Genomic DNA, 27,892 nt, shown 5'->3' with positions numbered 1-27,892 from the left:
AGCACCGTTAAACACGGCACGTCCAGGCTCTGCCAAGGCTGAGCGGGGCTGATGCCACACCAGGGTAATCCAGAGGCTTTTCATAGCTGGGAACTCTCGCTCTTCCCTCGCACGCTGTTTGCGTACCCGCCCCTACAGAGCAAGGGACACAAAGCAGCGGGAGCCACGGCAGCGCCGCTCCTCGCTGCCGTCCCTGCTCGCCGCGTCGACCGCGGAGGTGCCGTTCAGCTTTGCGCCACTAAGAGCCGGTGCCAGAGCCCCTCTGGAGCCAGGCTTGTGTCGCAAAGCTTTGCGTCTCCGTGGAATCCGGAGCCAATTCATGCTGGCGCAAGTTCCCAGCCCAGAGCAAAGGGCAAGGGTGGGCAGAGGGGTTCACCCCACGCTGTGAGCCAGCCTGTGGCAACCTGAGCGGCCTCTCAAGCCCTCAGGAGCTGCAAAAAGTGATTTATTTAGGCAAACTCTCTGGGGAAGCACCCGGGCAGGGCTGAGGCAGCAGGGTCTGCGGGCAGGACTGTCCTTGCCAAGAGCCACCAAGCCACGTCACCTAAATCCTGCCAGCCCAGGACGCCCAGCATCCCCATCCACTCCCTGCAGTGCCGTGGGGGGCTGGTGGGACTCAAAGAGCATCATTCCACCCCAAATCACCTCGGTGGGGTGAGGAGGGAGCTCAGGGTTCAGCCAGGCCAGGCGCTGGGCTTTCGGCAGCGGGTCCTGCCCTCCCTTTAATGTCCGCAGCGGTAATTAGTCCGGGGCTCTCTGAACTGAGACTTGAGGAATAGTTTCCATATCGGATTCGCAAATCTTGCTTTGAAGTTGTTTGGGATTATCTGTCATCGTGTTTCCTCGTCAGCACATAAACAGGCTGTGATGGAGCTTTACCCAGCAGGGTACTGCCTGTCCCGGGCAGGCTGGAGGAAGCTGCACATAAACTCTTGGCTCTATAGAAGCTCCGAATGCAAGTGCAGCTCTGGGAGCCGAAGCAGCATTGTCAGCTGAGGCACAGGATGGGAAAATCTCTTTGTGTCAGAACAATAAAAAATCACAAAAATGTGCAGTTTCACTGAATCCCATGCAAGCTACTGTTTCCAGAGAGTGAGTTAGTCGAGGCGTGCTCAATATCCCACCGTACCCACAAAGGGAAATCTTCACGGGCGTGTAAGCAGACGCTTTGTACTTTGCATCTGGTGCGGCTGAAAACCCACCCCACGCCTCGTGGCTCCTTTGGGCGGGCAGCCCGTGGCTCAGCACCGGTCCGGTGCGGCGGCGGGGCCGGGACCGGCCGCGGGCTCCCACGGTTCGGGCGGGCGAGCGGCCGCCTCGCACGCTGACATCCTGTTTTCCGAGCGAAGCTCCTGGGAGCAGACGCGTGGATGATGATGAAAGAGGCAGCGTGTACCCCGGGCACCGGGGTCAGAGCCCGCGGCTGCCGCCGGCGGGGCTGAGGTCACCCAGCCCAGGGGTTTTAGTCCGTTCCCACCGAGCTTTGCCCTACGGACTCGCAGCTTTGCTGGGGGAAGCGCTGGTGCCACCCGGGGCAGGGCTGCTGGGGTCGCTTCTCCTTGCCCGCGCACCCCAGGGTGGCTTTGGGGAGACAGACGGGGCTGGAGAGGGGGAAACCCGGCACGGTGAATGTGGTTTGTCACCCCCAGGGTGGCGAGCAGCATCGCGTCCCATCGGAGCGGGGATAGGGGCACGGGTGGGCTGCCGGGACCCATCCTGCCCTGCCCAGCGCTCTCAGCACCGCGGGGCTGCGGCTCGTCCCCCGGCTCCGCCAGCCTGCTGAGAATTAGGGAAAGGGACACGCAGATCCTGAAACTCAGCCAGTGTCAAAGGCTGCACTAAAGCAACCTCGGGTCCTTCTCCTGCCCCCAAACCCCTGTGCAATTATGTTTTCAGATCTGAAAAAAAGAAAATATCATAACGACGATAAGAAAGCTGTTTTCCTTCCCCCGTTGCAAGGGGGAGCCTGCGGCAGCAGCGACAGCGGTGCCTGCGGCAGTTATTCCCTTTTGCTGGCATTTTTAGCACACCTCGCAGCAGGGGTTTGTTTCGGACACTTCCCATCGCCCTCCAGCCGCAGGTACCCAGAGGAGCGAGAGCCCTTGTGCTGCTGCCGAGATCTGCAAAGGCGTTATGGACATCTTCACAAACCCTTCTCCATTGTTTCGGGTTTTCCCGCTGCTGTTGCTAAAGAAAAACAGGGTGGGGGGGAAGGAGGGAGAAGTTTGCAATAACAGATTTCACAAAACGGTGTAGAAACTGTAGGGGAAAAATGTCAGCAACAAAAACAACCTCTGAGAGCAGCTGTGCTTCCAGAGGTTCCGAGGGGAGCGGGGCACCTGGCGGTGCTTCCCCAGCTCTGCCCGGCCGCAGGTTTGGGTCCAGCCCCACTTTGGGGACAAAAGGCTGGTTTGGGCTCCGCGGTGGCTCCCATGCCACGAAGGTTATTTTTACCCCGTGCATTCCTCTTGACCCCGGTATTGCTCCAAAACCTCCTTCTTGAGGGAAGCAAATGGGGAAAAGGTTTCTCCTCGCCGGCTGCATCCCGGAGCTCCCGTCCGGTGCTGGAGGACCCGGTCCCTCACCCGGAGCCCGGGGCTGGAGGGGCTGGGGGTGCCAGGTCCCACTGAACGGGCAGGAGGAGGCGGAGGAGGGGGCTGAGCTGGTTCCCAGCCCCTGGTGTGCAGGGGAAAGCAGAACCGGTGCTGGCAGCCGCCTGAGCATCCATCCTGCTTCCCGCGGGATGCGGCCACGGGGCTGCCCAGGGCAGGGGACCCCGGTGCAGGGAACTCAAACCTTTGCTGGGGCTCCGAACGGCAGTGGCGGCTCAGCCGGGGAGCAGCATGTGGCAAGAGCGGGTCCCTGCCAGCTGCCGGGGTGGCAGGGGGACCGAGCCCCCCGAGGTCAGGAAAGGTTCCATGACTGTTTCTTTTCCTGACTGGCACATGGACCTTCTGTCTGCCAGGGTGACCTGAAGCAGGAGGAAGGGCAGGGAGGGAACGGTGGGTGCGAGAGTGTGAGCCCAGCAGCACATCACAGGGGTGCATTGTGGGGTGCTGAGCACCCCCAGCAAGTGCCAGCCCCATCCTGTGCCCAGGGGACAGGGATAGCGGGGGCCACGGTCCTGCCCAACCCCGTCCAGGGCTTTGCTGGCTGCGGACAGGGCAGGATGCGCTTCCCACGGGCAGGATGGGCTTGTTTACGGGGGCAACGTTTATCTGCACAAGCAGCCCTTGGGCGGGCAGCGTGGATGTGGGTTTGTCGTTATCTCGCCCAGCGATCGGAGTGGAATGTAAACACGGATGGGGTGGAAATGCCGCGGCACAGGGACATCTTCACCGGGGGTCACTGCCGTGGGCAGCAGCACCCGGGGAGCCACCATCACCCCATCCTGCGTGGGGCTGGAGATGGATTCCCCACCCACGGGAGAGCCAGGGTGCAGCTCCCGCCCTGGATCGCACAGACAGGGACGATAGAGTTGACGGATGGGGCAAGACAAAAGCCGCCAGTCCCCGCTGCCCCTGGGCAGAAGTTTATCCCCCCCTCGCTTTATTTTCTTCCTGTCTCCAGCAATCCCTCCGGTAATGAGCAGCCGGGGAGTATTGGTGGAAGTGCCCGGGGCTGGGCAGGAACCGCCCCTCGCTGCCCGTCCCGGGGCTGCTGTCACGCAGGGGCCGGGGGCAGCGCCACGGGGCTGTTCCACAGGGCACAGCGCTGCTGAGCGGCTGAAGGGACAGACACCCACACACTTCTGCTCCACATTTAGGAGGCAATAAGGAGATTAACATCACACTGAGGGTGGTGAGAGCCTGGCCCAGGTTCCCAGAGAGGTGGTGGATGAACCATCCCTGGAGACATCCCAGGCCAGGCTGGACGGGGCTCTGAGCACCCTGAGCTGGTGACGCTGTCCCTGCTCATGGCAGGGGGACTGGGGGAGCTGGGAAGGTCCCTCAAACCCAAACCATCCTGTGATACGATTCTGTGATGTGATTCTATCACGCAAAGATGTGCCCTTAAACCCTGACCTCCCCCCGGCTCCTTGACCCCGTAATGGTCCATTCTCCGGGCGGAGGAGGAGGAAATGGCCGTGGACCTTGGTATTCGGTGGCAGGACGCCTGGCTGGGTTGGGGGTCACTGCTGATGTCACTCGGCACGGCCGGATGTGTTATTTTCCTGCTCCAGAGCCCAGTAATCGATCCAGCAGCCGGCGCGGAGTGAGGGCTGCCTGGCTGGCACCAGCGGGTCCGGAGTCCCAGGGGTCACTGGGGGCACCGCATCCTGCCTGGGGTCCCAGGGGCCACTGGGGGCTTCAGCTTCTCTTCAAATGTGTTATTTTTTAAAGTTCTAAGAAAAACCCTATTTTCTGTCAGTGTCCCGAGGCCCGGGAAGCCCAAGCACAGCCGCCCTGCCCAGGGTGCGCCCCAGACCCCCCAGGATGCCGGACACCTGTGCAGGCGCTGTGTGGTCCCCCCGTTTGCTCTGTCACCTGGAGGTGACAGAACCATTTGGGACGGGGCTCTGCCGCCCAGGCGGGCTGACATCTGTCCGCGCAGGGTTCACACCGCGACCACTCGGGACCTCCCACCGCGGCCACCCCGGCTGCAGTCCCCGGGAGGGGGACACAGGGCGACATGGCGACCCATGGGGCAGGTGGCGGTCACTAAAAGTGCGAGACACCCCTGGGGGGGCAGCGGGGCTGCGATCTCCGTCGGGAGGAGGCAGCGCAGTCATCATCCCGCTGCGGACCCCGTGGGGTCACTGCAGGGCGCACGACATAGCCGGGACAGGGGGAGCATGCTGGGGACACGGCCGGCGGGCACAAGGACCCGCCATGTGCCGGGAACGCCCCGCCCCCTGCCCCTCCCACCTCAGGCCCCGCCCCTACTCAACAAAACTCCGCCCCCCTCCCCGCCCCGCTTATGCCCCGCCCCTACTCAGCCAAACCCCGCCCTTCTCCCCGCCCCGCGCTGCATTTCCCGTGTCGCCGCGCGGCGGAAGGGGCGTGGCGTGCGGCGGAAGTGGCGGGCAGGGCGGGAGCGCGGCAGCCGCTGCCATGTCGGGCCGCTGCTGCCAGGGCCAGACCCCGAGTCGCGACATCCCGGGCCCCGGCAAGCGCCTCGCCCTGCCCGACGGCGCCCCGCTGCCGCCCGGCGACTACAGCACCACGCCGGGCGGCACCGTCTTCGGGACCACGCCGGGCGGTGAGCGGCGGACGGGGCTGGGGCTGGGGCTGGGACTGGGACTGGGACTGGGACTGGGCCGCTCCCTGAGCGGGGCGAGCGACACCGCTCCGGGTTTGCGGGGGAAGCGGGCGGGCCCGCGTTCGCGGCGGGGGCTCTGCTGCCCGGGGGGGGCGGGGAACGGCGGGGGGCTCTGCTGTCCAGGGGGAGCGGCGGGGGGCTCTGCTGCCGGGGGGGAGCGGCGGAGGGCTCTGCTGCCCGGGGGGGAGCGGCGGGGGGCTCTGCTGCCCGGGAGGGGGCGGCGGGGGGCTCTGCTGTCCGGGGGGGAGCGGCGGGGGGCTCTGCTGCCCGGGAGGGGGCGGCGGGGGGCTCTGCTGTCCGGAGGGAGCGGCAGGCCGGGCTCTCGCTGTGCCCGGGGCAGCGCGGGGAGCTGGGGGCTCCTGCCTGAGCGGGGCTGGGCCGGGGGCTCCTGCTTTGCCTGGGGGTGCATTGGGGGCTGCTGTTCTGCGGTCCCGGGCCGGGCTCTGCGAGCTTGGCCGGTGCCGGGGCTGCCCCTGCCCGGGGGTCTGTGCGAGCAGTGCAGCAGCAGCCGGCGGTGTTGGCTCCGTGGTTCTCCCTGCAGACCGGGGGCTGTGCTGTCCCTGGGGCTTTGGTGCTGCAGCGATCAGAATAGAGCGCGGGATCAGCTGCGCCCGCCGCCTGCTCAGCGCAGATATCGGGGTGCAGGCGGTTATCTGGGCCGCAGCGCCGTGTCCCCGCCGTGTCCCCGCGTGCCACGGCAGGGACGCCGCGCGCAGAGCTCCAGCAAGCGCTCGTCCCTCGAGAGGTTCCGTGTCCCCGCCGCCTGCCCGCTGTCTGTTTATCTCGAGAGTTTGGCTGTTGGGACAAGCGGCTGCTGTGGAGCTGATGACCCCGGCACGTGTGTGTATCTGCAGCTCCTGCTCATCGCTACGCCAAGATAATTTTTTCTGTAACTTTAAGAGGTTTTTTCCCCTGTTCTGCTACATAAAAGATCAGTGTGAGCAGCAGGGGTGATGACACTGTACTTGAAGTCCAGTCAAAAGAACAAACTAAGCGGGAGTTGCTTTACACGTCTTTACAACATGTTTTGTGGGTTAAAATTTGGAGAGAAGAGGGAAGTCAGCATTGCTGACTCACTCATTTTTTTGTGTGTCTGTACAGAAAAGCTTTGCTTGGAGAACTGAAGTTCTCCTGTTATTTTTGCCATATGTTCTCTCTGCTCTGAAAGCAGCAAATAACTGGAGCACTTAAACGGCACTTGCAGTAATTATGCTGTGGTAGATAGAATGACTTTCTCAGCTGTGTTCAAAGCTCTGAGTAACAGAATAGAAACGAACAATTAGCAGCGCTGCTCAGCCTAATGAGCCTCCCGGGATTATCATCAGTCTCTGGGGAGTTAATGAAGGTCTGGAGCCGCAGGAGCCGCACAGCCGGTGCTGTCGCAGGGCGTGCGCGCCCAGCACAGCCCGCAGGGCGCTGGCGACCCGGAGCTGCTGGCTGGTCCCCTTTGGGGGCCAATTTGGGGCTGTCTTTGGGAGGAAAGAGAAGAGGAGTTGCACCAGTTGCTTCCTCAAACCCCTCTATTCATATTTCATTCAGATGAGCCAAATTCACGCCAACTTCCCGAGCTGCACAGCAGAGGCACTGGGGTGCTGGGGCCGTGGCACAAGCGTGAGAGGGTGTGGGCTTTGCTGCTAATTACCCTCCCCAAAACAGGAGGAAAACTCAGCGTAACGCTCCCGAGGAGCCCATTTATGGCCGGGCCGCCGCGGGGTGTTTGCTTTCTGAGCTCAGACATGTGACCGCGCCAGGAACGTGACCCGGGTGGGGAAGCTCTTGTCCCCCTGAACTGTGCTCCCGGTACTCGGTACACGAGCTGCGGTTCTAGGAACCCCCGTCCTCGCCCCCGGGAGCCTCCCAGGAATGCGGCGCTGGAGCCCCAGCGAGCTGCCGCCCTGTCCCGCCTCCTCGCGTCCCGCCAGCTGCCAGCGCGGCTGCGGCTGACGCCGGGGCTCCCCTTGCAGCTGGGGGAACGACTCGGATCCCAAACCTTCCAGGAAGAGCTCCCCAGTGTTTTGGGAACTCGTGAGCAGAACGTTATTGAAACGTGACACCCAGCTACATTATTTTATAGCCACGCTTCAAAATAAACCGAGTTTAATGTTCCCGAACAGATGCTAATCGGAGCTTGTTTGCCTGCACGTGTGACCTTTAACTACACTTTTTCAGGGAGTACACAAGGAGGAGTTGAGTCTCCCTCTTGCTGGAGCAGGAACAGAGCAGAAAGGGCCTGAAACCGATGAGGTTTGCAGGAAGAAGTGTTTTCCAGTACTTTCTGGGTTAAGGCCGCGGTCTGTTTGGAGGGATTCCTTTTCTGTGTGGTGTTTGAGCCTTTTCCAACACAATTCCTTTATAAGGAACAGGCTGTTCAGTCCAGCGGTGTTCCTAGAAGTGCGCGCCCGGGGCCGTGCCCTGCGAACGGCTGGAGCAGGCGGCACCCGCGGCTCTGGGCTGCCGAGCTGTGTGTAAGGCGCACGTCACCGCGCTGGGTGCTTGGCAAAGGCAACCGCCAGCGCTTGGGGACACGGAGGCGCTGCCAGGCCCCACACCGCATGTGTCAGCTTGTCTGTCCACGGTTCTCAGCTCAGAAGAGCCTGTTACGTTCATAAGTGGAAACTACATTCAATTATCTGTTTCGTTGGGGGGGTGTTGTGCCCTTGAGTGAGGCAGGAGGGGCTGGATCTGTGGCGTGCGGCACCGGTCTGGGTTTGGGACCTTGCGCTCTCCCCGTGCAGTAGAGCGGGGGCGTTGGCTCTTACATGGGTACCTGATGCTTTCGCACCTTTTTTGGCAAATAGCGCTGGTGGTGTCTGGCTTTGGGGCGGCACAAAATGAGCAGAATGAGTGCTGAACAACAGGTATCGGTTTGAACGCGACTCCTGCTGCCGCGTTGCACGTGGAGCTGTGAGGACAGCCCTGCTGTGTTCCGTGCGTCAAAACGCTAAAACCTGACGGTGTTCTGGTCTCCCCCCAGGTACCAGGATTATTTATGACCGTAAATTCTTGATGGAGTGCCGCAACTCTCCGGTTGCCAAAACCCCACCTTCCCACCTTCCGGACATTCCAGGTGTCACCAGCCCAAGTGTGGAGGAGCTGAAGATCGAGAACAACCACGTCCAAAACTGCGAGGAGAAAGTGAGCGCAGGTGAGGGCCCGTGAAAGCCGGGGCGGTGCTCGGCTGGCTCCTCACCGGAGGGCTTTCCAGTTAGCTAAGCGTAATTTGTCAGTGACTCTGTTCTTGGTAATGCAGCGTTTGCAAAGCTGCTCTTGGATCGCTGGTGTGTGGGGAGGGAACGGGCGCAGCTGTTGCTGCCTCTCTGCGTCCCGGGCCGTTCTGCGGCTGCTTTGCGTTTCTGACAAAGATTAGATTACAACGGGCTTTTTAATATCGGCCTGACTTTTAAATTCCTTCTGACTTTTTATTTTTTTGACACAGAGGCTTCTGTACAAGTGATTTCATTAAAGGTGCTCTAGGAGCAAAATGAGCAATTATCGCTCTTGCACGGGTTTATTTTATTAATGTGGCATCACTTCTTGAAGCAAACCTGGAACTACCCAGCACAATTATTTATCTTCCCTCTAAAACTAAAGATCCAAGTGCTTATGAGCTGGTTCCCATGCTCACTCTAAGCAAAATCTTTACAGAGTCAGCATTGCCTGGTGTTTTTGGCGCAGAGTGTGCTGAGCTGTAGCGGCGGGCTGGGTGTGACCCGGCTGTGACGGTCCCGAGGCGGCTCCGCGCTGCCTGTGTGGCCATCCTGTCACGCTGCGCTGACGGCTGGACCCGCGACACGCTGCGAAACGCGTGTGTATCTCTGCCAACAGGAGTTTGTACCTGTGCTTGCCATCCCTGTTATTTACATTCCTTTTTATAGTACAAGGAAATCCATTGTAACATACATTTTTGTAAAGGGTGTGTTCTGTACTGCTCATCTACCTGTGAGTAAGATCCCCACCGCGTTTTGCTTGGACAAGGTGGTTTTCATTGGTGCCTCAATGCAGATTAAGTCCAAACGCCTGTGTTTCTGAAGCACAGGCAACTGTTGTTTCTTCACTGAAGTATTTGATATTTAATATGAAACTTTGAGGACTCATCTGGGGGTTTTTTGTGAAACTTTGAGGACTCACTCGTGCCGTTTGTCCCTCTCAACAGGCGAGGAGGAGCAGTTTGACATGGACATCTAAAGCGTGTGCCCTGAGAGTGCTCATCCAGTGAAGAACCAGGACTTCGTCTTGAGGATTCCCACCAGCCAGGCCTAAGATTAAACCGCGCCTAGAGTGCCTTCCCGCGTCCCGGGCAGGCGGCGTGTCCTGCGAGCAGAGCGCGTCCTGCCCGGGGCCGGCGCGGCTCCCGCGCCGCCGATGACGGGCCTGGGAGTGCCGGAGCGGACACTCTCAACCATTGCGTTTGTTTCCAGTTTTATGCCTTTGTTAATCATTTTAATACTGTAAAAGTTACAGAAATGCGACATAAGTGAGAAATAAAAATCGTTTTGAGTCTCCTGATATGGAGATCGATGCAATAAATGTGGCTTCTGTCCCTCATTCTTCCCAGCAAGAATCTACCAGCTTGTTCTGGTAAAATGGATGGGGTGTAGGCTCGAGATTAACACCGCGCTTGTGGGATTCCCCCCAAAATTAACGGCTGAGGTGCTCGAGCCCTCTGCGTGTCCCACGTGTGGTGGTGGCATCTCCAAGAAGGACAATGCGAATCAGGACGCGGCCCAAACCCCAGACTTCCTAAAAGACAATCAGTGTCTGAACCCGTCTTAGTAGATAGCGTTTGAACATCTGCTAATTAAGCTAAATTGCAGCATTATGATATGCAAACCTTTAATAATGAGTAACAGAAGGAACAGAGACAAAGCAATTGCTGCAGATAAACTTGCATTTTTTTTAAGATAAGATACAGCGTTTCTCTGAAACCTTAATGGGGATGAATTTGAATTTATTGCCCTGGGGTGTCACTTTGTCGGTCCTGCTCTGCTCAGCCACCCCCAGCTCCGTTTTGGGGAGGCAGCACAAGACTCGGGTTTAAGAAAACTCACTCTGGTGTGAATTTGCCCAAAGCCGGTTGCTTTGGGGGGGACTGGAAGTGCCACGACAGCCCTGTGCACTGTTTGCAGTGTCAGTGGATGCTGAGCGCTGGACCCTGCGATCTGGCACTTGCCCCGTGCCGGGGAAGGTTTGGGGGTGACCCCGTCCCCATCTGCACATCCAGGCGCATCTCTGGGGAGAAACAAGCCAATTTCAGCCTTGCTGCTTGTTATTTCTGTGAGTTGCTGGCCCAGACGCAAACAGGAGCCTCGTGGTGACGGGTTTTTATGTTGGTACAAAAGCTACTGCCTGTTTTTTTTCCCCTTTTTGGGTGTCAGCTCTTGCAAGTGCTGCTTTTAAATTCCGTTCCCTCCCGCCCCCCTGCTAGAGGGTAACAAGTGTTTAGGTGTTAAGTATTTCGTCCGTGCCTGCGCCAGCTTTGCATCGGTATCTGCCTGCTTATGTAGATCCGGGGAGCATCAAAGCGCCAGGTGCCTCTGCAAGCAATTCCTGGCCGATAATTCGGAGAGAGGGCGAACACCCCGCCAAGCACCGGCCAGGTGTGGGGGTGCGGAGGGTCGGGCTCCCGCTGGCTTCCCGGAACGGGGCCCCGGGGCCACGGGCGCGCTGGTGACGCGGTGACGCTCGGTTTGCTCTGGTGCAATTTGTCCCAAGCCTTGGGCCCCTCCTGCGCCCGTGGTGCGTCGCTGTGTGGTCTCAGCATCCCCTGCTCCTGTTCTCCCGTCTCCACCCCGCTCCTCACGCCCCCGGTGCTGCATCCTTCAGCGCGTGGTTTTGGATCCTTTCCCTTGTGCGTTCGCATTTCCAGCGCTCCGAGCTCGCTTAAGCCACGTAAGGAGCGGCTCAGCCTTCCCAGGGGAGCCAGCTTAGTGTTAGTCGGTGGATGAGACAGGAGAAACGTGTCCCGGAGTGAGACATTCATACCCGAGCCCAAGGAAAGTGCGGATATTTGGTTTCCACTGTACCCTGGGCGCGCTCCCCTGCACTTCGCCCGTCCTGGTCAAGTTACCGCTTCACAAATACAACACCTTTTTCTGACAGCGGATGTTTTAATAGGAAATATTCATAGACATAGTGTGGATGATTTAATTTCATCTTGAGAGCTTTGTTTGCCTAAATTATGGACATGAGGCTCATTATTGGGATAGGGTTTTTGTGCCTTGACGACAGTGGTTGGATATCTGCATTTCTGGGATATTCAAACCCGCCTGGACGTGATCCCGTGTGACGTGCCGCAGGTGACGCTGCTTTGGCAGGGGCTGGACCGGATGATCATCGGAGGTCCCGGCAGCCCCGCAGTGCTGTGTCCCTGTGGTCCCTGCTGGAGCAGCGTTTGTTCCTGTTGGTGCCATGGGGCCGAGGAGCCGCTTTGCCGCGGGCCGAGCCCGGTGGTGCTGGCTGCGGTGCGGCCGCCCTGGCGCGTGGGTGGCTGCCGCACGGCCGCGCTGCTCCGGGGAGGTCTGGGGGACAAGTGTTGGCTTTGTCGGTGCATCCTCTGTCCCTGCCCCTTTTTGTCTCGAGCGGCGCTCACAGTGTCCCCGTGTCCTGCTCCGCGTCCTGGTCAGAGGACAAACAACACCCACCTGACCCAGCTCCTGCCTTAATCCACCGTTTGTGCAAATATTACCCTGGGCCTTTGATAAGCCCGTGCGCAGGCAGCGCTCCCGTAAACCCCGGGTGCTTTCCGTGCCAGAGAACCTGCCCTGCCCCGGGAAGGCTCTGTCCTTCCAATGTGTGCCAATGTGTGCGGTGCTACAGCCCAGCTAGCCCTTCCAAAAGCGGGGACCGTGCCAGCTCCCCAACACCAGGCGTTCCTCCCCAAAGTGCTCAGGGCAGAGTTCCTGCTCTGCACCAACACCCCGCTGAGAAAATGGGGCAAAACTGGGTCGCTCCTGCTCGGCCAAAGCTCACGAGAGCACCCGGGATGGCCAGAGTGGGGTCTGGCCATGTGTGCCACCCAGGCCATTCCTGCCCGTGCAGTGGGACCAGGCGGAACCCCCTGTCCCATTCCGGCCATCCCAGCGCCCGCGACCCCCATGTCCCATTCCGGCCATCCCAGCGCCCGCGACCCCCATGTCCCATTCCGGCCATCCCAGCGCCCGCAACCCCAATGTCCCATTCCGGCCATCCCAGAGCCTGCAACCCCTGTGTCCTGTTCCTACCATCCCAGTGCCCACGACCCCCGTGTCCCGCTCCTGCCATCCCAGCATCCATGACCCCTGTCCCGTTCCTGCCATCCCAGCGCCCGTACAGCACCCCTGCCGAGCAGCCGCTGGCCCCGGGGTGCTGGAGGGTCCCACCGGTCACTGGGAAGGCGACCAGCAGAGACCTGGCGATGGCAGCAGGAGGGCAGGACCCCCGCCAGGCTGGAGCTGTCCCCCCGCTTTATTGTCCTGCGTGTCTGGGCTCCCTCTGTCCCGCAGCTGATGTGTATTGGGGCAGGAGAGGGGCCAGAGCTCGCTCTGCTCACACATTAGGTCCCCGCTCGCAGCCCAAGCCTTGCAAAGCCTGGCTCGCTAGCAGATACCTTGCCTAAGCACGGCAGTTCAGCTTTATTGTCACCGCCTGCACTTTGATGTTTTCCTTACAGCCCTGGAATCTCAGACTTTATTTTTCCACCCCACTCTTCCCAGGGAACCGCCGTCTGCTGCCCCTCCACCCATGACAACTTTAGAACCGGCTGCTGGCGTTGAGACAGGCTTGATGGAGGGGCAGAGATGGCCGAGATACAGCTCCCAGCGCGGCTGGTGGACACGGGGGGCTGGGGAGGGCGAGGGGCGGCCCATGGGGGACGGGGAGCTGGTGAGTGTGCGAGGGTGACGCGTCCTGGCCGGGGTGACAGCGGGTTTGGGGGGAGCAGCAAACCTGCGGAGGAACAGGGAAACATCAACTGTATTTCGCGGAGCCCAGATGCGCAGGTTCGGCGCGGGTCCGTGTCCTGCCGGGGTGACCCCGGGCCCCTGCCCGCCCTTGACAGCTCCGCAAATGACCCTCTAATGACGGGCCGGTCCCCGTGTGAATCTGCGAGCAGGGGAGGGGGGAACCAGACGCGGTTTGTTTACCCGCCGCCCGGGATGTGGATTGGGATGATGGGGCCGGGCTGGATGTGGACTGGGGGCCGCTGGTCCCAGGAGGGGAGGGCTGGGGATGTCCCGTCCCGCCGCGGGCAGCCGGGGACAGCAGCGGGTCCCCACGCGTGTGCGTGTCCCCACGCACGGGCAGCGGCGAGCCCGGGGGAGCCCAGACCCACGGCCATGGGCTGAGAGCGGCCAGACCCGGGCGGCCACCCCCGCTGCCCCAGGGGGAGCGTCTGTCCCCACAGGGCTGGCACCTGGGGACACGGTCACCCTGGGGACACGGTCACCCGTGGGCATCGCGTGGGGCTGCAGCTCTCCCCGATGCCGTGGCACAAACGGGCAGTGGAAATCAGCAGAGTCTACCAGGTGTTTTTAACATATAGAATTTATTCATGCATTACAATCACGACCCTTTTGCTGCCGCCCCATCCAGCGAGCGGTGGAAAAGCTTTGAGCAAACCTGTGTTTTACAGAGCCAAGGTGTTCAGGGTGGGCTGGGGGGCTCAGACCCACCGAAACCCACCCTGGGGTGCCTTATTTCCAGGGGCACCTCGCCTGCCCATGCAAACCCTCTCTGGCTCCAGGGATGCTTTGGGGAGGGATGCGGGAGCCCCATCTTTTGCATCACTCCCAGTATGGTCCTGGGTGTAGAGATGGAGGCCCCATCTGCTGCTGCCCACATGGCTGGGAGGTCTAGACACTGGCCCGACACATTAACTCGGCTTCATTGTGATATAAATCTGGTAGCATTTTAATAGAAATATAATAGAAATCTTAAGAGAAATGTCAAAACCCTGGGCGAGATTGAAAATCCCAGTGGTGCAGATGCTCAGCATGGCCATGCACCGCTGCTGCAGCGCTTGTAGCTGCCAGCAATACCTGTTGCCGCAAAAAGAGCGTCACCGTAGGTGGCACGTGGTGGCACAGAGAGATGCTGCCGCGCTCCAGCCCTGCGCCCCGGCCTCTGCCCCCGCGGAGCAGCACCAGCCCCGCTGCCCCGGCACATACCGGCTGCCCGCGCCGCGGCTCCCGGCTAAACACAGCCGCCGGGCACCCAGCACCCTGGATCCGTCCATGCACTGCACTGCAGAGCTGCCAGCACCCGGCACCCCGCTCCTTCTTCCCTGGCACAGCCAGAGCTTCCCTGGCCCACTGGCACGTGGGATTCAGAGTTGACGGGGCCTCAGTGGTGCCCCAGTCTGTGCGTTGGTCATGGGTTGGGTGGCCAGTCCTCGGGGACACTTTTTGGGCAGAGATGTGCCCCTTGGGAGCTGCCCTCAGTTGCAGCCGCACTCCTCGATGATCATGTCCTCGTGGTGGCGGACAACGATTTCGCCCTTCTCATAGTAGAGCATGGAGAGGGGACTCATCCTGACCGGGGAGCAGGCGGGACAGGGCACCTGGTTGGGCTTGTAGAGCTGCAGCAGACTCTGTGGGAAGGAAAAAGTGTCACCCGCTGCCGTGGGCTGACAGGGCTGGGGGTGCAGGGGGCAGCGGATCCCTCTTACCTGTATGTAGGCGTGGTTGGTGGGCTTGAAGGTCTCGTCCACAGGTGATGGGCACTGCCCTTCGCACCGGTACGCGTTGTACTTCTTGGGATAGACAATCCAGCTGCCCCAGCCGGTCTGCTCGAAATCCACCATCATGTCCACCCTCCTGCACAAGGTCCTGCCCTCCTCCCCGGGGACGGCAGCGGTGTCACTCACTTTGATCCTTTGCTTCTCCTTCCTGTTCCTGCGGTGCCGCCGGGTCCCCGTGCCCTGGGAGCCGCTGTCGCGCATGACGTGCTTGGAGGTCTCTGCTGTGCGGATGAGGCTGTGGTCTCCCGGAGACTTGTCCTTGGAGAAGACGAGCAGCAGCACTCTGTCCATCATGTCCTGGGGCAGGGCTGGCTCCCTGGGACCAGCGTCACTCAAGGTGGGCAAGTGTGTCGCGGTGGTGGTCAGGGTGGCCGATCCATTTGCCTCCCATCGCTCCTGTTCCATGAGACCATGGTGCCCAGGAGCTGCTGTTTGGTGGAGCCAGGACCGGAGCAGGCTGGTGACCTCGAACACTGTCCAGGAGGCCTGGGTGGACGAGGGGCTGCCAGCCACGGTGCCCAGGAAGAGCTGGTGGGCGCAGGTCCCGCTGTCCTGGCACCGCCGGCTGTGGTAGATGTCCAGGGAGACGCTGTGGGCTGGGGAGAGGCCAGACAGGCGGACGCGGAGCTCAGCCAGACTCACCTCCTGGCTGCCGGAGAGGGAGGACATGTCGAAGGAAAGCGCCCAGCGGGAGCCGTTCCGCAGCAAGCCTGGAAGCCAAGGGGCACGGTGAGGGCACCTGCTCTGCTGGGAGCGCCGGTGCCAGACGGGACCGTGTCCTTGCGCGCTGCCGGGACACGGTCCCTGCCGCGGGAGCCCGAGGGTGTGGAGAAAGCAGCTGGATCCACCCCAAGAGCCAGCGAGAGCCCCCCAGCATCGTGCCCTGGCCGCTGGGGACAGGGATGCTCGGGGACGGGCGTGTGGGAGCTGTGCCGGTCCCAGGACAGGGATGCTCGGGAACGGTGCGGTCCCGGGGACAGTGGCGATCCCAGGACAGGGATGCTCGGGAACGGTGCGGTCCCGGGGACAGTGCCGGTCCCAGGACAGGGATGCTCGGGAATGGTGCGGTCCCGGGGACAGTGGCGGTCCCAGGACAGGGATGCTCGGGAAAGCTGCGGGTGCCGGTCCCAGGGAAAGGGATACTCGGGGGCAGTGCCGGTGCCAGGACAGGGGTTCCCGGGGCCGCGGCCCCACTCACCGTGCGGGGAGAGGCTGAAGGCGGCGGCGGCGGCGGCGCGGAGCGGGGCGGGCGGAGCGCGGAGCAGCTGCAGCATCAGCGGGGGGCAGCGCGGCGGGGCGCGGGTGGGTGCGCGGGTGGGTGTGCGGGTGGGTGCGCGGGTGGTTGCGCAGCCCAGGCAGAGCAGGGCGAGGGCACAGAGCGCCAGCGCGGGCGCGGAGCGCAGCGGGACCCGCATGGCTGGAGCGGCCGCCCGCAGCCGCCGTATTTGTACCGCAGCCCCGAGCGCCGCCCCGGGCGGCCCCCGCAGCCCCCTCCCCGCCACCTCACCCCCTCCCCTCATCTCCCCGTCCCTCTTGCCATCCCTTCATCCCTAGCGCCGTCCCTCTCCCCGTCCCTATCTCCACTCTCCCTCCCCTCCACCCCCCATTTGCCCCGCATCCTGTCCCATTTCCATCTCTCCTGTTCCTCCCATTCTCCCTTGCTCCTTCTCCCCATTTTTCCCTCCCTGCCTCCAGCCCTGTCCATCCCCATCTCATCCCTCCACCTCTCCAGCTCCCCATCCCTCCTCCTCCTCCCCATCCTTCTCTCCATCCATCCCTCCTGGGCTTGTCCCCACCACCAGCTCCCTCCAGCCCTGTCCTGCCGTGGGGGACACGGCCACCCGCTCGCTGTGCAGGGACACTGCTGTCCCCAGCGCCCTGCACCTGGGACCCCCGCGGAGGGGCGGCCCCAGCACCCTCCCACAACAACTCTGTCCCGCTCCTTGGAGAACAGAGCAGGGCCTGCGGTACCGATGGATATCGTCCCTGTCGCTCCCCTGGCCCAGAGAGCGGCACGGAGCAGGACCTGGGGAGAGGGTGCTGAGCACCCACTGCCCTCCCTGCTGATGGCACAGGGTGCGGGACAGGACAGCGGGCTCGTACCGCTGGGTGCGGGGGGACGGCAGCGTCCTTGGGTGGTCCTGGCCCATGGAGCAGCCCTGGGGACGCGATGTGGCTGGGGCGGGGGTGCGGTGGGTGAACCTTCTGCCCGTGGCACTGCGGAGCGAGTGAGAGCGGCCGTGGGGACACATGGCTGCGCGTCACCCCGCACAGCTGGGCCCCGGAGGTGTGAGGAGCCGGGCGGGGGGTCCCCGCCTCCGCCAGCCCGCCCAGTGAGAGGAGTTGGCAGAGCCGGCGGGGGACGCCGCTCCTTCCCGGGGCAAACGTGACAGATCCTCAGGCGGGACCTCCGGGACTGCTGGCGGCGGCCCCGCCCGGCACGGCGCTGCCCCCGCCGGGACCTCTGTCACCCCCGCACCGGGTCTCAGCTGTGGGCTGGGTGACGTCACGGCGGAGTGGGGTGACGTCACGGTTCCCCCCGCCCCGCCGTGTCCTTCCCAGTGCCCGCCAGCAGGTGGCGCCGCTCCGCCGCGCGCCTGCGGTGGGGCCCACCGGGAGCCGTTGCCCTTTGAAGCGGGAAGTCTCGCGAGAGCCGCGCGCGGCGCCGCCTGGCGGGCGGGAGGCGGCGCGGGAAGATGGCGGCGGCGGCCGCGGCCGGGGCTGCGGGTCCAGCGGCCGAGGGGCCGGAACCCGCCCCGGACCCGCCCGCCCCGGAGCCTCCGGCCCCGCCGGAACCGGGCGCTGCCGACGCCGAGAGCGGGTGAGTCCCTGCCGGCCCCTCCGCACCGCCCGGCCCGGGGAACCGCGAGCGGACCGCGGGGTCCTGCCCCTCCCCGCTGGGCCGCGGGGGCTCTGCCTCCGCCGCGCCGGCTGCACGGAGGCCCGGCTGCCCCGTTCACGCCAGCCGCCCCCGGCCCAGTCTCCCCACTTCACCCGTCACTCCCATTCACTCCAGTCTCCCCAGTCCAGTCTCCCCAGTCCAGTTCTCCCCAGTCCAGTCTCCCCAGTCCAGTCTCCCCAGTCCAGTTCTCCCCAGTTTTCCCCAGTTTTCCCCGGTTCTCCCCAATCTCTCCAGTTCTCCCCAGTCTCCCCAAGTCCAGTCTCCCCAGTCTCCCCAAGTCCAGTCTCCCCAGTCTCCCCAGTCCAGTCTCCCCAGTCTCCCCAGTCCAGTCTCCCCAGTCCAGTCTCCCCAGTCCAGTCTCCCCAGTCCAGTCTCCCCAGTCTCCCCAGTCCAGTCTCCCCAGTTCTCCCCAGTCCGTTCTCCCCAGTTCTCCGCAGTCTCCCCAGTCCAGTCTCCCCAGTCCAGTCTCCCCAGTCCAGTCCCCCCAGTCTCCCCAGTCTCCCCAGTTCTCCGCAGTCTCCCCAGTCCAGTCTCCCCAGTCCAGTCTCCCCAGTCCAGTTCCCCCAGTCTCCCCAGTTCTCCCCAGTCTCCCCAGTTCTCCCCAGTCTCCCCAGTTCTCCCCAGTTCTCCCCCGCCTCCCCAGTCCAGTCTCCCCAGTCCAGTCTCCCCAGTCCAGGCCAGTTCCGAGGCCGCTCTCGGGTCTGTTCCCGCAGGGGCGATGCCGCCCTGGCCGATGTCACCGCAGCGCTGGACGCGGAGGCCGCCGGCGGGAAGGACGCGCTGGTAGGTGACGCGGGTGACGAGGACGTGGGGTGCAGAAGGGACAGGTGTCAGATGGTTTGCAGGAGATATTTCCATTTAACCAATAGATGTTTGGTGACACCTGACATGATAGACCTGATAAGCATCCTCGGTTTGCCAGGATCACCAAGTCAGGGCGAGACGAGGATGTAGAAGGTGGGCAGGTGGTTATTCGGAAAACAAACTACAAACATGTTCCTGTGGTTCAGACGAGAAGGGCTTGCCGTCCTGTTAACCCCAGTTTTAGTTCTTTAAAGAGCTGTTTTATAAACCAAATCCTCACCCGTCTGACCAGCTCTCACTGACTGAATCTGCAGAACGGCTGCAGCTCACAGCGCGGCTGCTCTGGGGGAAGAAAACCTGTTCCCTCCGAGCGTCCCGTTCTGCCAGGTGACTGCGCAAAGCCCCGTCCGGTGTGGTCACTGCGGGTTGCTGCTGTGCTCTGGTTGCAGGAGGGTGCTGGGGACACCTCGGAGGCGCTGGACGCCCAGGCCGGCTCGGTGGACGAGGAGAACGGGCGGCAGCTGGGGGAGATCGAGCTGCAGTGCGGGATCTGCACCAAGTGGTTCACGGCGGACACGTTCGGCATTGACACCACGTGCGTCAGCTCCGCGCGGCGCGGGCGCCAAAGCGCTCGGCAAAGCCGGGGTGCTTGGAGTGGAAATGCCCGGAGTGCCATTGGAAAAGCAGGGGGGGCTTCAGCAGACGTTTTCAGTTGACGGGAACAAAAAATCTTTCTGCAAGTGAAAAGTAAATTCAGTTGATTTCTAGAACCTACACGGGGCTGATCTCAGACTTATTAAAAACTCAGCTTTTTTCTGTTGTATTTTGTCCCTAAAAAGCACTCTAGATTTCCAGTTAGCATGACTTGACTTGGATGGAGCTCTTTGGAGCTTCTGAGCTGTTTGTTATTTTGCTGAATGAATTGCAGGACTTCTGTAAAACAAGAAGGTGACCCTTGGCTTGCTTACGTTTTTCTCACTTTTTCCCTTTTCTTGGTGCCCATGATAAACCTAATGTGATGAAAATATCATCAAACCTATTAGATGTTCCTGGGTTTGGAGAAAGGGGGAAGAATTAATTTATGAACCTGGATTCATGAATTTTTTAACCCAATGTAGTGACGAATAGTTAATCTCCTAACGTGGTGCGGTGAGGTGTGCACCGGTACTCACAAATCACCGTGCGCCTTTCCAGATCCTGTCTGCCCTTCATGACCAACTACAGTTTCCATTGCAACGTTTGCCACCACAGCGGGAACACCTATTTCTTAAGGAAACAAGCAAGTAAGTGTGAAAGCACACTTGTTTGGAATTTTGTGCGGGATGGTCCTGGAGGCTTCATTTTGTCTAAAGTCGGTGGGAAGGTTCAGCTGAAACTTTTCAAAAATGCCTCCAAAAATCCCATATTAGCACCAAGCGTGTGCGGCTTTTTCTAAAAGTGTTTTGCCCTTTGCTACTAAGTTAATGGAGGGGGTGAAGGTCTCCTGTTCGCTGGGGCTGCAGAGCGAGGACAGAGCTTGCGAGGGGTTTGTTATTCGGGGTGCTGCGGGTGCTGTGTGGTCAGGGATCGCTCTGCGCACGCGGCTGCATTTAGTTTCCCCTGTCAAGTGTAATTCCAGCTCTGGAATATTTTTGTTTGTTAAGATCTCAAGGAAATGTGCCTTAGTGCTCTGGCCAACTTAACGTGGCAGTCAAGGACACAGGATGAGCACCCGAAAACCATGTTCTCGAAAGATAAGGTACGGCTGTTACAAAACCATCGTGCACTTACGTGGGCTCTGAGTTCAGTGAAACGCAACTTCAAACAAATGGCGGCAGCGAAACTTTCAGACCCACGGTGTTGACGCAATTCTTACTTTATTTTCCTTACAGGATATTATCCCGTTTATTGATAAATACTGGGAGTGCATGACAACGCGCCAGAGACCCGGGAAGATGACTTGGCCTAATAACATTGTCAAAACTATGGTGAGTATTTGGAGTTGAATCTGTGGATTTTCCACGCATGGTACAGTTGTCTGACATTTGTGTTTGCCGACGTCTGGGCTTAGAGGTGAATGGTGAAGAGTCTGAAGCTTCTTATTTAGCTCATATACATTCTATTCATAAATATTACGATTTAAACACTTGCTAATGATCTTGGTGTGATCTTACCGTGCGTAACTTGAACTCCTGCTCTGTTTTAGTGTAAAGAAAGAGATGTATTCTTGGTGAAGGAGCATCCGGACCCAGGGAGCAAAGACCCAGAGGAGGATTACCCCAAGTTTGGGCTTGTAGATCAAGTAGGTAGTGGGAGAGGGAGGGGAAGTTGTGGGGTGGGAGCCGGGAGGAGGGCAGGAGGTTGGTTTTGCTGTGGTTTGTGCTTGGTCACGAGCGGAACTCGGCCGCGCTGTGAGCCCGAGTTGGGATGCAGCACCGCGCTGTGAGCCCGTGAGGGGCCGCGGCACCGTGCTCTGAGCCCACGTTGGGATGCGGCACTGCGCTGTGAGCCCGAGTTGGGATGCGGCGCCGCGCTGTGAGCCCGAGTTGGGATGCAGCGCCGCGCTGTGAGCCCGAGTTGGGATGCAGCGCCGCGCTGTGAGCCCGAGTTGGGATGCAGCGCCGCGCTGTGAGCCCGTGTTGGGCCGCGGCACCGCGCTCTGAGCCCACGTTGGGATGCAGCACCGTGCTGTGAGCCCGTGAGGAGCTGCGGCACCGCGCTGTGAGCCCACGTTGGGATGCAGCACTGTGCTGTGAGCCCACGTTGGGATGCAGCACCGCGCTGTGAGCCCGTGAGGGGCCGCGGCACCGCGCTGTGAGCCCACGTTGGGATGCAGCACCGCGCTGTGAGCCCACGTTGGGATGCAGCACCGCGCTGTGAGCCCACGTTGGGATGCGGCACCGCGCTGTGAGCCCATGTTGGGATGCGGCACCGCGCTGTGAGCCCATGTTGGGCCGCGGCACCGCGCTGTGAGCCCGTGAGGAGCCGTGGCACCGTGCTCTGAGCCCACGTTGGGATGCAGCACTGCGCTCTGAGCCCATGTTGGGATGCAGCACCGCACTGTGAGCCCGTGTTGGGCCGCGGCACCGCGCTCTGAGCCCGTGTTGGGCCGCGGCACCGCGCTCTGAGCCAACGTTGGGATGCAGCACTGCGCTGTGAGCCCGTGAGGGGCCGCGGCGCCGCGCTGTGAGCCCGTGAGGGGCCGCGGCGCCGCGCTGTGAGCCCACGTTGGGATGCGGCACCACGCTGTGAGCCCGTGAGGGGCCGCGGCACCGCGCTGCTTGGCCTTTGAGGGTGAGTTTGCACCCAGTCCAGACACCGCGTTTTTCGTCTCTTTCAGGATCTCGCCAATATCGGGCCTGCGTATGACAACCAGAAACAGAACAACGCCGTGTCCACCAGCGGAAACTTAAATGGCAAGTCCTTGAATCAGGCACTTTTTGAATATTTGGGGCTAAGCTGTGTTTTCCCAGTCCTTGTGCAGTTACAGCGGTTGAGGTGCTGCAGTTAAACCTGTTGTGTGAACTGAGATTACTCTCTCCAAAACACGTTCTGCCAGCATGGCTGTGCCTTTCTGTGGGGAGAGCTCCATTTTACCTTATTGCAAACCCTCAACTTTGTTCATGGTGTCCAGCTAAACCAAGGTGCTCGCAAGAGAGCTGAGCTGGTCCGTTTTCCTCCATAACGATTTTAATTTACCTACTTGTATTATTCAGAGTTCCTGTTTTCCTCACTGCGAGATTTCAGAGTGGTTGGGGACGGTCTGTTATTCCCAATAATCACGTTACCTGCCGGTGGGATTTAATGTGTGCGAGGCTACACCCTTCCCTAAAACGCATCAAGTAGCGCCTGACAGGAGGTGCTGGCGGCTTTCTGGGGATTATTTATAGGTGGCTAAGGCTGCTTTTTCATGTGATTTCTGGAAGATTGATGCAAACATGGTGCCACTTCTGTTCTTGCAGGTGGAGCCCCTTTGGGAGGTGAATATTTACCTTTCAGCTTCTAAAACTTAAGTATTATTGTTTGCAAAGCTTTTTTGCTCAATTGTCTTAGAAGCTAAAGTCAATTAAAAATCCAAAGCGTGCCCTGATGTGATTGCAATAATACCTGAATACAAACCAACAATTTCACTTTTTAATCTTTAGCAGCTGGTTTTTTGTTGTCACATTCTGCCCCACTTGACTGGTTTACAGTTCTATTCTCGCTTTTTATGATCTGCCCCGATGTCGTTGCGGTTTTAAATCTGAACGCCTAAATACGGGGAACCCACGAGCTGGTGCGAGTTTGTGATTGTGACTGAAATCACGTCACGTTTGTGCAGAATATTCTGTGACTCCCTTACACCCCAAGGGGAATGCTGATAATTTAAAAGCTGACTATATTTTTAGTTACGACACAGTATGCGGTTTGTAAAGGTGTTTATCTGCAGTACATAAAAATTCTATAGTTTGCTTAGTAAATCAACAGTGATCTTTTTTGAAATAGCGTAATGATAAAATGCATATACATTTAATTTGTTAAACATAATACTGATATTAGCTTGGTTACATTTGATGTGTAGCTTTTCCTGTACTCTGGTTTGATTTATGGGTAAAAATTGGGTTCTGTAATACAAAATGATCTGCTGTTCAATCGCGGATTTTCGTGATACTGAAGAGAAACACCTCTGTTGCTTCTCATTTTCCCTCAGCTTAGGCATATTTTCTTTTATAGATGGAAATGTAGCGTTAAGTGCTTATTGCTTATCAGTGTGAGAGCGTCTCTCCAGCGCGGTGCCGTGCGTGGTGACTGATTAAAGCCAGGCAGTGTGTGCTGCCGCCTGGGTTTCTGCTGCTCTTGCAGAACTAAGTCGGATCAGTGACTGGAATCTCCACGAGAGCAAATCACGGCGCTCTGGCAGCGGATCCCAGTGCTGCTGTCTGTGGATGTCTCGATGACAGAAAAGATTCTTCATTCTCGCCTTAAAAGCTTGAGCTGAGCTCATTTGGGTGATAAAATCTCACTTAGCTTGCACTCCAAATTCAGGCATTTCAAACATAAAAATTCCGTGTTTTGCTGTGCTCATTTTGGATAGAGTCTGTTTCCCACTAACTGTGGGAGAAGGTGCTCGAGCTCACGGTGGGTTTGGGTTTGGCTGCCCCTGTGCTCGTGGAGGTTCCTGCTCAGGGCTCGCTCTGCTCGGCAGCCGCCCAACGTTCCCTTTGTGTTCCAGGGGGAATCGCCGCCAGCGGCAGCGGGAAGGGACGGGGAGCCAAGCGCAAGCAGCAGGACGGAGGAACCACGGGAACAGCCAAGAAAACCAGAAGGTAAGAGGAGAGACAATGCGGTGGCACCGCCATGTGTGATGAGGCGTTGGGACGGCTCTCCGCCCGTCCCTTACGCTGCCGCCCGTCTGTCTCTGCCCTTAGGACACTGGTGGGGAATCGTGCCATAACTCTGGGCTGGTTTTGATAGATCACACGCTAGAAATCCTTTGGAATAGCCGAGCGTATGCTCATTTTGTAGCTGAGTACACGCTGGCTTTGCAGCAGCTGCTTGGCAGCGAAGCGCCGTGCAGGCTGTGAGCACGGCAGATACAGCTCCAAGAGATTGTCCTGCGTCAACTTGTGACGTGAGATGCCCACCTGTCTTTTTTGTGTCCTGCAGCGACCCGTTGTTTTCTGCGCAGCGCTTGCCGCCCCACGGTTACCCCTTGGAGCACCCCTTCAACAAAGACGGGTATCGGTACATCTTGGCTGAGCCCGACCCCCACGCGCCAGACCCAGAGAAGCTGGAGCTGGACTGTTGGGCAGGAAAACCCATTCCCGGGGACCTCTACAGAGCCTGCCTGTACGAACGGGTCCTCCTGGCGCTGCACGACCGAGGTACAGAGCTTGCTGATCGTCTGCGAGTGTGCAACAGGCTCTTCTCACGGGGCATCTTCTTGTAACCTCACATTGCCTGTTACTGATGTTTCGGACATAATTGCTTTAAGCGGTGCAAATATTAGTTCCCCTTCTCTATGTTCACTTGCCTTTTGGCATTGCTGTACTTTAAAAATCACAAATGTCCCTCTCATATCGTCCTCTCTCCTCTACCGCAGCTCCTCAGTTAAAGATTTCTGACGACAGGCTGACTGTTATCGGCGAGAAGGGCTATTCCATGGTACGAGCCTCGCACGGCGTGCGGAAAGGAGCGTGGTACTTTGAAATATCCATGGACGAGATGCCGCCGGACACAGCTGCCAGACTGGGCTGGTCACAGCCGCTAGGTAGAGGCTTTTACCAAGTATTTCTTAGTGGTGGATTGCAACTAGTTCCTATATTTCTTGCCCAGTAATTTAGACCTCAGGAGGGTGAGTCACACTTGGCTTGCCAGCTTCTTCACTGCTTTGCTGAAACTCTGCAGGTGATGTAAACTGTGCAGCACGGGCAGATCCTTTATGCTGTTGCATGCTTAACACTGTAGCCAGTGCCTGTGTATAAGGGCAGATATATTGTTTACGGAATGTAATTACTATTCCAAAAGTGGAAGCGGGACACACAGGTGCTTTGCCGCTCTGTGTGTTCACAAAACAGTTGTATTTTTGCAGGGAACCTCCAGGCACCTCTGGGATACGATAAGTTCAGTTACTCCTGGCGCAGCAAGAAGGGAACCAAGTTCCACCAGTCGATAGGGAAGCACTATTCGTCTGGCTACGGCCAGGGCGACGTGCTGGGGTTTTACATCAGCCTTCCAGAGGACACCGAGACAGCCAGGTCTCTGCCTGACACTTACAAGGACAAGGTGAGGTGTTTGCTGTAGGACTGAGCACAGGCTGGGGGGGTGGAAAACAGGTTGCTCTAGTGTTGAGTGTGTCCTTTCCATCCTACCTCTGGGTTCACTGTGGTTGATATCAGAAGGGCCCAAAGCGTTGATCTCAAGAAGACAAACCACCCAGAGCCACCCAGATGTTCTGCAGGGCTCCTGCATGCCTGACGCTTTTTAATATGTCACTAGACACAACAGTTTCCAGGATTACTTCTGAAGTGGGTGTTTTTTTTCTAATATTTCAGGCTCTGATCAAATTCAAAAGCTACTTGTACTTCGAAGAGAAGGACTTTGTGGACAAAGCAGAGAAGAGCCTGAAGCAAGCGCCCGGCAGCCAGGTGAGTTAAACCCTGCAGGGTGCGGGACCTCGGGGAGGGCCGGTAGGTGCTCATCACATTTAATGAGCGCAAAGGGAGGCTGATTATTAGTTCTTCAACAACAAAAAAACCCCACAACAGCAAACCGGAATGCTCTTACTAAAGCAACAATAACAGAATGAAACGGCTGCTTGTGATGATGTTGCAGAAAAAACCCTCTGCATTTTGCTTTGCAGATAATATTCTTCAAGAATGGTGCCAGCCAAGGAGTTGCCTTTAAAGACATCTTCGAAGGAGTTTATTTTCCTGCTATTTCTTTGTACAAGGGCTGCACGGTAAGTCATGTATCTTTGCAAGATAATTCCCACATCTGTTGTAGCTTTAGTAACGCACAGAGTGCGCGTTACATCACTTGTGTGATGTGGCTTCGTCAGACCCCCAAAGGACCGCTCTGTGTCCTGCCAGGGGTGTTCGATGTGCTCTGCGTGGAGCCCCAGGAGCGGGAGGGGGTGAAGAATGAAGGACTTTGCCTGTTTCTTTTGGATCTCACGACAAATGTATCTTCCACAGGTTTCTATAAACTTCGGGCCATATTTCAAGTACCCCCCTCGAGATATCACTTACCGGCCGGTAAGTAATCACCAAAGCTTTTTACCCCCCGCTTTGTGGCAGCCTCACAGTATTTAAACCAAAAGTGGTTGAGGTTTTATTGTGGTGGTGGGAGCTGATTTCTGCCAGGCCTGTGTCTGTTCCCGTCGGTCTGTGTGCATGGAGAGCGTAACGAGAATTTTATTTAACAATCTTTGAGGACAGATAGCCTGAAAAATAATTTAGCATCTACTATTTAGTTAAAATGTAAATGTTCCTTTTGATGGTTTATCGAGTCCCTGTGGCAGCTGCTTTTAGCAGCAAGAGCCTGATTTCTTGTTTAAGGAAACACTTGGAAAATTGGCTAATGTTTTGGGGAGGGCAGAAGTCCCTCATGATGAGCTGCTTGTCTTTCCTTCCCTCGCAGATGAGCGACATGGGCTGGGGGGCCGTGGTGGAGCACACGCTGGCAGACGTGCTGTACCACGTGGAGACGGAGGTGGACGGGCGGCGCAGCCCGCCCTGGGAGCCGTAAACCGCGCAGCGTAAGAACCAGTGCAGCGGGTGTCCAGTCAGGCGGTTTTTATTGTACAGGAACACGCATCACTCAGACCACTCAGCCAAGGAGCAAACAAGCTGCAGCCCGCGCCAGCTCTGTGTTTGTTACCCGATTCCCGCGCTGCCGGAGCCAGTGATGCCGTTCCGGAGCGCGTTGTGCGGGTTGTGCAGCCCTCGGGGCCGGCAGTAACGGTGACAGCGTGAGCAGCGAGCGCTGTGCTGAGGAAACGGCTGCTGTGCGGGTGGCGGTTCAGCCGGCGCGGGCTCCAGGGGGCTGTTGTGCTCCATGGGGCTGCAGAAGCGGCGCTGCTGCTCCGCGGCCGATTGTACAATGAACAACAGCTTGTGCTGTAACGAGGCTGCTGCGTGTATGGCTGAAATGCGGGTTTCTGGCCAAACTGTATTTTTTTCCCCACAAACTGGAAACCAGTTTGAAAATAAAGGCTTTAACTCTTAATTTGTTGTTGTTGTTGCCTTGTTATGAATGAGATTTAAACTCAAAGTAGCTGCTTTAAGGCTCTCCTGCGTACTGCATTGACAAGTTCTGCACAGCCTTCTGCCGATAACCGCTGCAGAGCTTTGCATGAATAAATAATGTGACACTTTGTGTGTGTCTGTACAGGAAAAATAAATTAGAGCTGCTGCGCGGGGGGAGAAACGGAATAGAATTTTTTTAGGTAAGTTGTGTTTTGGGGAAGGAGGGCAGTAAAATTTGAGGTTAAGTAAGTAAGTAAGTCCTGTGTTTGCCCCACTGGGCCTGTGCTGGTCCTGCCTCTCCAGCCAGCTGTCTGGGACCTCCCGAGTGGCTAATTAGGCATTTAATAGCAGATGCTACTAATAAAGCTTTCATTTATTTATTGAAACTAATTAGGGAGGTCACAGGGGCCTGACTGGGCCAGTGGAGCGAATGCTGGACTTGGTTAACCTCAGATTTTTGGTCCTACATTTGCATAGTGAGCACGTGCTGGCCCCTGCGAC

General features: G+C 58.9%; 3 protein-coding genes across 3 annotated transcripts; 2 read left to right on the top strand and 1 right to left on the bottom strand.

Moving 5' to 3' along the window:
* Positions 1–4,986: 4,986 nt before the first annotated feature.
* On the top strand, positions 4,987–9,768 carry EIF4EBP1 (eukaryotic translation initiation factor 4E binding protein 1). Its single transcript, XM_080360399.1, has 3 exons — positions 4,987–5,202; positions 8,237–8,407; positions 9,416–9,768. Exons 1-3 carry the CDS (start codon positions 5,055–5,057, stop codon positions 9,445–9,447), a joined length of 351 nt encoding a protein of 116 aa, XP_080216525.1. The 5' UTR covers positions 4,987–5,054; the 3' UTR covers positions 9,448–9,768.
* A 4,906-nt stretch (positions 9,769–14,674) lies between these two features.
* On the bottom strand, positions 14,675–16,392 carry NODAL (nodal growth differentiation factor; the record flags this gene model as incomplete). Its single annotated transcript, XM_080360360.1, has 3 exons — positions 14,675–14,827; positions 14,906–15,687; positions 16,176–16,392. 3 exons carry the CDS (start codon positions 16,390–16,392, stop codon positions 14,675–14,677), a joined length of 1,152 nt encoding a protein of 383 aa, XP_080216486.1.
* Positions 16,393–17,660: 1,268 nt separating this feature from the next.
* ASH2L (ASH2 like, histone lysine methyltransferase complex subunit) lies at positions 17,661–27,371 on the top strand. The gene is made up of 16 exons (XM_080360345.1): positions 17,661–17,798; positions 18,593–18,662; positions 19,133–19,278; positions 19,878–19,966; positions 20,327–20,421; positions 20,555–20,650; positions 20,869–20,964; positions 22,003–22,123; positions 23,875–23,968; positions 24,309–24,526; positions 24,745–24,912; positions 25,234–25,427; positions 25,697–25,789; positions 26,005–26,103; positions 26,339–26,398; positions 26,784–27,371. The coding sequence occupies exons 1-16, from the start codon at positions 17,674–17,676 to the stop codon at positions 26,889–26,891; spliced, it is 1,872 nt and encodes a 623-aa protein (XP_080216471.1). The 5' UTR covers positions 17,661–17,673; the 3' UTR covers positions 26,892–27,371.
* Positions 27,372–27,892: the final 521 nt, after the last annotated feature.

This window comes from Nesoenas mayeri (genome assembly GCF_963082525.1).
Source record: "Nesoenas mayeri genome assembly, chromosome: 27".
Taxonomy (NCBI): domain Eukaryota; kingdom Metazoa; phylum Chordata; class Aves; order Columbiformes; family Columbidae; genus Nesoenas; species Nesoenas mayeri.
Note: the sequence above shows the minus strand (reverse complement) of the source record. Positions and strands in the feature narration are given on the sequence as shown.

What these genes read in the sequence shown, in the direction of transcription:
- ASH2L (XM_080360345.1), top strand. Translation starts at nt 17,674, where the DNA reads ATGGCGGCGGCGGCCGCGGCCGGGGCTGCGGGTCCAGCGGCCGAGGGG. An exon ending in CCGGCGGGAAGGACGCGCTG is followed by an intron (nt 18,663 to 19,132) that starts GTAGGTGACGCG and finishes CTCTGGTTGCAG; the next exon opens with GAGGGTGCTGGGGACACCTC. An exon ending in TTTCTTAAGGAAACAAGCAA is followed by an intron (nt 19,967 to 20,326) that starts GTAAGTGTGAAA and finishes TTGTTTGTTAAG; the next exon opens with ATCTCAAGGAAATGTGCCTT.
- EIF4EBP1 (XM_080360399.1), top strand. Translation starts at nt 5,055, where the DNA reads ATGTCGGGCCGCTGCTGCCAGGGCCAGACCCCGAGTCGCGACATCCCG. An exon ending in CTTCGGGACCACGCCGGGCG is followed by an intron (nt 5,203 to 8,236) that starts GTGAGCGGCGGA and finishes GTCTCCCCCCAG; the next exon opens with GTACCAGGATTATTTATGAC. An exon ending in CGAGGAGAAAGTGAGCGCAG is followed by an intron (nt 8,408 to 9,415) that starts GTGAGGGCCCGT and finishes CCCTCTCAACAG; the next exon opens with GCGAGGAGGAGCAGTTTGAC.